The sequence below is a fragment of the Myotis brandtii genome, unplaced genomic scaffold (genome assembly GCF_000412655.1).
Source record: "Myotis brandtii unplaced genomic scaffold, ASM41265v1 scaffold148, whole genome shotgun sequence".
Lineage (NCBI taxonomy): Eukaryota > Metazoa > Chordata > Mammalia > Chiroptera > Vespertilionidae > Myotis > Myotis brandtii.
Window position 1 is genome coordinate 413,782 of NW_005355347.1, and position 9,872 is coordinate 423,653.

General features: G+C 43.6%; 1 protein-coding gene across 1 annotated transcript in view; it reads right to left on the minus strand.

Moving 5' to 3' along the window:
• The window catches only part of PTPN20 (protein tyrosine phosphatase, non-receptor type 20), an 83,277-nt gene that overhangs the window by 7,486 nt on the left and 65,919 nt on the right, over positions 1-9,872 (minus strand). The window contains exons 5-6 of the mRNA XM_014535667.1: positions 7,289-7,623; positions 3,092-3,307 (exon numbers count right to left, since the gene is read on the minus strand). Coding sequence (XP_014391153.1) covers positions 3,092-3,307; positions 7,289-7,623 — 551 coding nt within the window. The remainder of the gene's footprint in view (positions 1-3,091; positions 3,308-7,288; positions 7,624-9,872) is intronic.

Below are 9,872 nucleotides of genomic sequence, written 5' to 3' on the forward strand. Positions count from 1 at the left end.
CAGCAGGCGGGGAACCTTGGCTTCCTCCATCACTGGAGCAAGCAAGCCTCCTGTTCGCTTTAGCTGCCTGGCTGCCGGCCTCCATCTTGGTTGGCAGTTAATTTGCATATCGCCCTGATTAGCCAATGGGAAGCGTGTCAGAGGTACAGTTAATTACCATGTTTGTCTATTATTAGATAGGATTAACCTACTTTTGCCTACCACTGTATGTGGCAGAAAAGTTAAAGTACCAGTTTCTAATGACACCACAGCTTAACAAGATCAGAAACTGGTTAATGATGGAAGTGGTACTAATTCATGAAACAGAAGTAGCAATTTACCACTGTAACTTAATAAACACATAGATATTGCTTACACAGTGATTCTTTCAGTATATGTGTGATTTGAACATGATGAGACACGAAAGAAGAAGTCTCTTTTCTCAGTTTGATTGCTGACAAACACAATTATACAGCTCTACACTGTATAAAAATGTAACGTACAACATCGTCAACAACTGTTGCTCAGAGTGTAAGTTTTGTGAAGGATTATGTTCTGGTAGTAGAGCTGACCATAAAACAGTCGAAGGTAGTGACACAGATTAAGGAATTTATGCCAGAAGGCAAATCAACACACTGCTTCATCAAGACAGTTTTGATTAAAAAAAATAAAATTGAAAAAAACACCTGCTGGATGATCTAAACTGTGTGCTTAGTGGTGCAGGAAAAATTTGGACTACTCACTTTTCTATGTGATAGCTGGTGACTGCCCGTGAGCGGCTGCTACTGCTGCAGGTGTGCGAGGGAAAGCTGTGTGCAGAATGTCTGAACTCAGAGCAACCTAAGTGTCTCCAGAGTTTCAGGGATTGTAAGCAGGCTTGATTAACTATGAAAATTGCTCTACAAATAACAATTAATGAAAAGAAATAGATGGTTACATATTTTCAGATGTTCATATCCTTTAACATTATAGTAAGTTAATCCTAAATGTCAGAGGTCACACTTGTCCAGCCACATGTGGCTGTATGCAGCTTGCAACATGTAAGCCTCCCCATGCGAATTCCCAGCATGCACATGGTCTGCACCTGCTCACGCGACCAGCACGCTGCTCATGCTTCCCAGTGGTCGGCAAACTCATTAGTCGACAGAGCCAAATATCAACAGTACAACGATTGAAATTTCTTTTGAGAGCCAAATTTTTTAAACTTAAACTATATAGGTAGGTACATTGTTATTAACTTAATTAGGGTACTCCTAAGGCTTAGGAAGAGCCACACTCAAGGGGCCAAAGAGCCGCATGTGGCTCACAAGCCGCAGTTTGCCGACCACGGTTCTAGACCATATAGCAATGCACCAAACTGCCCTGAGTGCTTCTAAAAGCTTCCTCTAAATTCCTATCAAGCAATTTCTGCAGATATCAAACATCCACAGACTGATGCTGGTCCAAGGCCACACCTCCCAGAGCTCTGGTGGAAAGCATTTCTGAAGAGTAGAGAGGGGCATCAGTACGAATATGTGACAGCTCAAGGCTTTATGGAAAACCAATAAGGAAAAAATAGTGTATTTCCTATTTTTGAACCACTATATTTCATCAAATCTAAGGCATTCTTGATTGTAAAATGCATCATTTTATGCACACTGTCAATTAAACAGACAGATGACATTATAAAACACATTTAGGATTTAAAGAAGGTACAATGTGGGGAAAAGACAGTGCTCCTTAGGGTTATGAAATAGAATATTTACAGTTTTACATTTTCTACAAGGGATATAAAATAAAGATAAATATAAACAAACTACTTAAGAAATTATGATGAAAAATATATAAAAGAAAAATTATACTAATGCATTTTCTGCTAACAGGACAAAGGGTAACATCAGACTCACTTAGCATTTTTTAGAACATTTGTCTTTTTTGGGGCCAGCCAGTTTATATTCTTTCTATGTGATAAAGCCCTAAGTTTATTCTGGAAAATCATTCCTCTCCTCTTCTCAACCGTAAGGCCTGGAGCAGCCCTGACTGGCCTACACTAACCAGCATCTCCCACAGGGACTAGTTCAGGGAAGGGGCAGCCTCAACAGGAACTCAATCGGAAACAGTGAAATGCTAGGAGATACTGGGCTCAAGATTCTGAAAAGATGGAAAATTGCTTCCCCCTCCTTCAGGAGTGACCGGGAGAGGCCATTTTCCTATCCTCCCACATCATGCACCCTGAGGTCCAGGGCCCAAGCGGCATCTGCTGTCACTGTCGAGTACAACTACCCAGAGTCTGAGGAGAAGAGTCTGAGACCTGTTCCGACAACAGCCTGACTGCAGCGCTGTCTGCCAGGCACGCCCACAGCCCGTCTGCCTGGACTAAGCTGCAGGGTCACACTCCTGGGCTTGACTGTGGTCAGAGCCCCGCCTGCTCAGTGCACGCACGCCCACCCTCACTGCTGCAGCGCAGAACGCTCAGCAAGTAGCCTGTTTGGCCACAGATCTAAAGTCACATTCCCCCATCAGTGTAACCAATAATAAAGGCAATAGTATAATCACCACATGTCTAAATTAAGAGGAAAGTAAAGAATTGCTAATGAATAACTCAAACCCAACAATATTATTATCCATATTTTATATATGAGCAAACTGGGTTGCAGAGAGGATGAACAATTTGCACCAAGTCGCCAAAAGTCTACAGTATGTGGCAAAACTGGCAGTCACACCCCTAGCCTCTCAATCGCTCTGAAGTCTGCATTGTTTTCAATGTGCTACATGCATGTCGTTCTGTCCATTCAAAACAGGCACATGTCACCAATCTTCTCCAACAAGGCCGGGAAGAGGCCCCTGGGGGTGGAAGGCAGAGGAAGGAAGATGAACTCACACTCAGTGTGTAGGTACTATGTTCGAAGCTATTCGTTTCATTATGTATTTCAATCCTCACAACCACCTGAAGGAACCTGCCGCAGTTAAGGAGCAGGTTCCCAAAGCTCATGTCTCTTTACTAAGTTGCTCCTAGTAATAACTAAGTTGCTCTTAATAACTAACTAAACATTAGTCAATCTTCAGCTGTTGGAAGACTGTTGAAAGTAGAGTTTTACTGACATGGGTTTATCTGCTTAATTCCCACACTTACTGCAAAGTTCTTTTCAATGGCGCAGAACACCACGTCCATACAGATGAACACCCCGGTCCGGCCCACTCCTGCGCTGCAGTGAACCACGATGGGTCCTGTCAGGTGGCTGCTCCTCACATAGCGGACATACTGTATGAAACACTCTGGTGGTGCAGGAGTGCCGTGGTCTGGCCAGTTGGTGAACTGCAACTGTTTTATAAAGTGCCTAGTTCCTGTCTGTTGAGAAAGTGAAAGAGAGGGAAAGGGTGTAGGAAAGAGGGAGAGAGAAGAAGGGGAGAGATAGAGAAGACAGATATATCAACCTCTTATACTAAAGATATCATTTTAATTTCTAATATACCAGAAATAGTAATGATAATAATAATAATAATGGCTATAGGTACTACAATAATAAACATATGAATACCAACAGGAAACATGAATTGGGCACTTGTTCTGTTCCAGGTATTGTGCATTATCGCTTTTAATCCTCATATCAGTGTTTGGAGGTGGCACTATTTATCCTCATTTTAGAGATAAAGAAGTTAGGATTAGCGTGACTGAGAGATGCATGCTAGGTCAGAAGGCTCACAGGTCCAGAGCTGAGACTACCAAGTAGGCCTCCTGAATCCAAGTCTACTATCTTTCTTCTGCACCATGAGGCTGCAGAAAAAAACAGGAATTCAAAGATGGCCCAACATGTTATGAATAATATAGAATAGCACTCTTTCTTAGCTTAAATATCATTAAATTTAATTAAAACAGATATGTGCTATCAAGTTGCTTGACCGGGAGCACCAATGTCCTCTGCCAATGAGGACAGGGTGGTTGATGACCTGTGCTGAGCCCCTGGATGTGGAGTCATGAAACTCCTCAAGACTGACAGATTAAGCACTTTGAGTTTTCCAATCATCCCTTCCAAAGGGATCACCCTCTTCCAGGGTCCGCCCTCATTTAATTTCACTGGGGACCCACGGGGAACACTCAGGGTGGGTTCTCACTCCTCTCCTGCTGCCCTAGTGCATCAGTTTTCCTAAGTTCCAAATAGAAAGCTCAAGTTTGAATCATCAGCACCTAAAAGTCAGTGATGAAAACAATCCTTGAAAATCCTGTGAAGGCATGAGTTTTAGGGTAACTCTCACCCTGTCACATATTTCAAGGACTAAATCTCTCCTGCTGCTGTTGACCATGGAGAGTTGCTTTCCTGACTGACCCAGTGCCATGAAGACAGGCTGCTGATGCAGGTTCTCCAAACAGAACCACATGGGTCTGAGGCTTGTGGGCCTCAGCCCAAAGGCCACCGTCCTGGCCTCCCTTGCCAAAACTCCGTAAGTGGATCCCAGAACTTGAGTCCATGAAGACAGACCATGCATCTGTGCCTCCCGCCTGGCCTACATTCTCCAAGCATGCTGCCCTCTCCTGCCGCGGCAGGCATCACACCCCATTTGGAACTGATGTGGCTGGTGTCTTTTTTTTTTTTAATATATTTTATTGATTTTCTACAGAGAGGAAGGGAGAGGAATAGAGAATTGGAAACATCAATGAGTGAGAAACATCAATCAGCTGCCTCCTGCACATCACCCACTGGGGTTGTGCCCACAACCACGGTACATGCCCTTGACTGGAATCGAACCCGGGACCCTTCAGTCCGTAGGCCAATGCTCTATCCACTGAGCCAAACCGGTTAGGGCTGGTGTCTTCCTTCCATGCTAGCCTGCAAGTACTCTAAGACTTGAGACTGTGTCTCTTTATATCCCCAGCCCCTGACATGCTACTTGGTTAATAGGAAGGAATCAACAGGTATCAAGGGAATGAGGGATCAGGCGAGTCCCCAGGTATACAGAAAAAGCATGGTGCCCAGCACACAGCCAGCAAGCTCTGCATCCATGTCAGCCGTTGTTATTCCTGACATCCTGCTCCTCACTCTGGGCTCATACCCTCCTCATTCGCAAATCTGCCTCTCCCATCCCTCCCTACTCCTCTCTCTCTCTCAACTTCTCCCTTTGCACTCAGGGCCACCATCCCACAATAATATCTTAGGAACCCTAGTCACCTCCCTAAATGTTTCTTCCATTTCCTTGCCTTGCCTTGCCTTGCCTTGCCTTGCCTTGCCTTGCCTTGCCTTGCCTTGCCTTGCCTTGTCTTGCCTTGCCTTGCCTCCCACAGGCACTTCACTGTCTCTGGCGCTCTGATCGAGGCCCTAAGTATCACAGAGCACAGAGACTAGGTTACATACTGCTTGCTGCCCACTCCCGTTTCCAATTCACTATTCCTTCTCCTTGAAAAAAACAAAACTCTCTTCCTTTTGAGTTTCATACCTCCTAGCTTCATCTTTTCATTGTTATAACCCACTAGATAGACCACCTGCTTGATCTACTACATTCACAGAACATCCTGACCTTCTCCCTACCACAGGTTCTGACACCATCCAGGGCACAGTCAGGGTCCTCATAGTGCCACCGACATTCTGAATCACAGCACCTTTATTTCTCTCTTGCAGAGGAGAGACTCCTTCCTCCTAGTCCTCACAGTGAGGAGCACCCCCTGCAATGTCAGGGATCAAAAAGCTTCCAGTTCTTAAAATCCACCACCACTGTCTGACCAGAAGCCTATATGCTAGCACCTCATTTGTGCGTCACTTCAATGCAACCAAATGCACTTTCCTGTCCCTTGTGTCCTCCATGTACTCCTAGTTGACTGGCCCAATTCCATTCATCTCCCTAAATTAAGACTTCATGACTAATTATCAGAATTATTCTCTTACAAACTGTCAACTCCCTTTATCATTTGAATCTTGCCACAGATTACCCTGGGCCAGTCCCATAACCAGTGAACAGAAATCCCATAGTCTGGCTGTCGGGGAGGAAATAATCACATAGTTGCCTATTAAAAATGTATAGGTTCCAACCTCAGCACCTCCAGAAACCCTTTTCCTAGTCATCGTGCTCTAATCAAATCAACTTCTTTGGTGATGACTCCAAATATCATCCCTTTTTTTCAAGCTTCCTGTTTAACTCCTATCCCATTCATTCCTGTGGAACACACGTATCACGTACTTGCTAATCAAATCCACTCAGAGAAGTTAACTCATCACTTCCTCCTATAAATCATCGCTTTTCTATTTTCTGAGTCTATCAGAGCAAGAAATCTGTGAATTACTCCAGACAACACTTCCCAACAAAACTTTCTACAATGACGCAGATGTTCTATATCTGTGCTGCCCAATATGGTAGCCTCTGGTAACATGGGACTGCTGCAGGTGAAAAATAAATTTGTTATTTTATGTAAGTTTAAATAACTTAAGTAGCCACATGTGGCTACCATATTACATAGCATACTTTTGACCACTCCTTCTGTCACTTATAAGTCAAAAGTCATAAGTCACATATAAGTCTGCCAATTTTATCTAAAAAACACCAAAGTCTCTGCTTTCCATCTCAATGCCAACTTCCCTAGATGACAATGGCACTTTCTTACTAAAATTCTTCAATGTCTCTCAGTTATCTTCATAATAAAGTTTGACTTCTTCACTAAAATCCAAGAAATTTCATGTTCTGGTTTGCCCCTGCTTACTTTCTATAACCTCATCTCATCTCTCATTACTTCCTGGCACTGCAATTTTATGTTCCAGAAACATTTAACTACTTATATTTCTTTATATATACCCCGTTCCATTTTATATCTTGATAATCTACTCCCTCTTTCCATCTTTCTCATTTGGGTAATTCTCAATTCAGATGCCACTGCCTCCAACAAACCTTCCCAAAACCACAAGTAATGCTAAGTACTTCCTTCCAAAGCTCCCAAACCCTCCACATGGATCGCAACATTACCACTGAGCACACCAAACTCTCCACCACTCTGTAAGGGTGCCTGGCACATTCCTAACATACCTTCACATGACTAACATACCTTAAAGACTCAATACACATCTGTCACACTTGGCAGAAGCAGCCCAAGTACATCCCAGGATTAGGCAACTTCCAATACTCACTCTCTCACTCCATTCCCCCCTTCCATTCCTTCCTCTCGCCAGCCAGAGTTTGATTAAGCACAAGTGGAAGTGGTGAGGTCTTAGTTTCTAATGCCAGAGAGAAGTAAAACTAAGTTATTTAAAAAATATCCCGGTCTATACGCTACCCTATGCCTAACTTCTCATCCTGATATGCATGCTTATATAATGAAATATGTATCTGATACTGATTTTTAAAAACTTACAGACTTCCTCACAACTTGAAATATTCGAATGGTGAAATATGGAAGTATCTGGTAGTTCTCCAGGAAGATACGACAGTGTTTCAGTTCCAAAGGCTTCTTCGTAGAAATGGGCCAGTAATGATGGCATTTGGGAACTCCAGCTTCTATCTCTCTGGTTATCATGACAATAACATTAGAGTTATTTTCCAAAATCATTTGCCAAAAGTCATCTGTGGTACTTGGCAGTGGCCCTTGGGTAGCGATATAGAAATACTCTTCTCCAGAATTGGTTATCCTAATATGACTAGCATTAATGTAGTCCTTGTTTTCTCCAAGAGGAACACGTGTTGAATCATCTATTACAAAACAGAAACATCTGGTAGATAAGGAAAAGCAGAAGACACAATACACTTCCTGAAAGCATTTAATGCAGATAAATCCATTGATCTCTTTGACCAATAGAGAAGATGGCATACATTTGAGTCCATATATTTAAATTCTTCCCTCCCCAAAACTTACTGGCATGACCTAAGAAATATACAATTAGGGAAGTTTTTATTTTAAATCATTTTCTACTAAACAGAGAAGGATGCCACCAGTATCCAGATACTGAGGGATTTCTGTTATGCGGGCACAGGTAGGATTAGGTCAAAAGAGGGACCTACTAGTCTGCAACTGAACACAGCCAAGGAGGAGCCCTCGGGGGGAGCAAGTAGAGAGCATTCCCAGAAATCTGGGAAACCTGCAAGCCCAAAACAGCAGAGCCAGGGGAAAATTTGGCAATAACAACTGAGAACTGAGGTAGTTGATCAAATACAAACACTAGCATAACAGATTTCTATCAATGCCACAAACATGCAGCCAGCCATCTGAATGTCGATCCTCGGTTTCATTGGTGAAGAGGCAATTTCTAATCAAAGCAGAGGAATTATGGGAAACGGATGCTATGAAGGAGAATTGCTCCAAGCAACATGGGACTCGTCTGACATGAAGTATTACAAATATGAGAGGGAAAAGCAGTGACTTGACTCACTAACAAACTCCACCAGCCCAGGAGGCGAGTTACAGTGACACCTGGAGCTCTGGGTCTCCCATGGCTCCTCGAGGAGAGAATGAAACCCTCAACAAAGGAGGAGCCTGCCCGCCCAGCCAGGAGCCATCACACCAGCAGTCTGTTCCTATGACCCCAAGTCATGGGGACTGCTTATTTAACAAATATACTATGACAAAATAATTGGCAAGGGGCTTACACAATTTCCAACAGAATCCTTCTCAAATTCCAACACAGTAAGCATAAACCATCCCTTCTAAATATGAATAAATTGGAAAAATAATCACTAGGTATATAAAAATATACAGTACTTCACAAAAGGAGACCATTCTGAGAAATCAGAGCAAATGTCCTCCTTTCTAAAAGAGAAGAATGACTTAAAAACTCCGATTTGTTTATATATAAAGAACTTATACAAGTCAACACCAACAAGACAAACAACCGGCTCTCCAACATCCCCCGAGAGGTCCCAGATTGTGAGAGGGTGCAGGCCAGGTTGAGGGTCCCCACCGGTGCACAATCACCCGGGGAGGGGCCTCAGGAGGGCTCCGGGGCGTATCCGGCCCATCTTGCTCAGTCCCAATCGGCCGGACCCCAGCAGCAAGCTAACCTACCTGTCAGAGCATCTGCCTCCTGGTGATCAGTGCACATCATAGCGACTGGTCAACCAGTTGACTGTCTGCCCCCTGGTAGTCAGTGCACATCATAGAAGCAGTTGAGCACCTTAGCATATCATTAGCATGTTACACTTTGATTGGTTGTTCGGTTCTGCCATTCGGTCTTTTTGCATATTACCCTTTTATTATATAGGATTTTTATAGAAAATATGTACTACTTTATGATAAAAAAAGCATTTTTTAATTTTCAAAAGGGAGATAAGAATAATAAAAGCTTGGTTTTAGATAAAAACCACAATAACTCAGCATCATGGTGGAGTGAGAAGACTCCTTTATTCTCTTCTTAAAATTACAAGTTAGACAATTATAACTCAACAAAGGACCCCCCTGCTCAACACACAAAGATACCTGACCTGAAAGAGCCACCTGTTAGAACATCTGAAGGTGGGAAGATATGAATGAGCAGGAGGGGTGGACAGGGAACGAAGGGGAGGTTGCTGCAGATGCAGCACAGCACCCACTGAGGCTCCAGTGAGGGCAATAGTGGAGGACTGGATGCAGGACTCACACTAGAGCCTGGAGTGTAAGAGGGACAGAAGCAGTGGTCTCCCAAGAAAAGGCATCACCTTTTCTCTCTCCCCGTTACAGCAGACCCCTTGCAGAGATGGCTGGGAAGCTTCAAACAAGAGCAACTATGATAGCCATTACTGAAAGAGGGGTGGAGCCACACATGCTTCCATAGCCTCACCCATCCTGACAGAGCCCAGTAAAGAAAGCTGAGAAGACCTGGACAGGGCATTGTGCCCATGGCCACTGCTGGCAGGAGGGTGGACCTGCAGGAGTTCGACCTTACCACCCTAGCAGAGCCAGATAGAGAAAACTGAGATGCCTTAAATAGTTCAATGAGGCTGTAAAATAATGAACTCACCACATACCC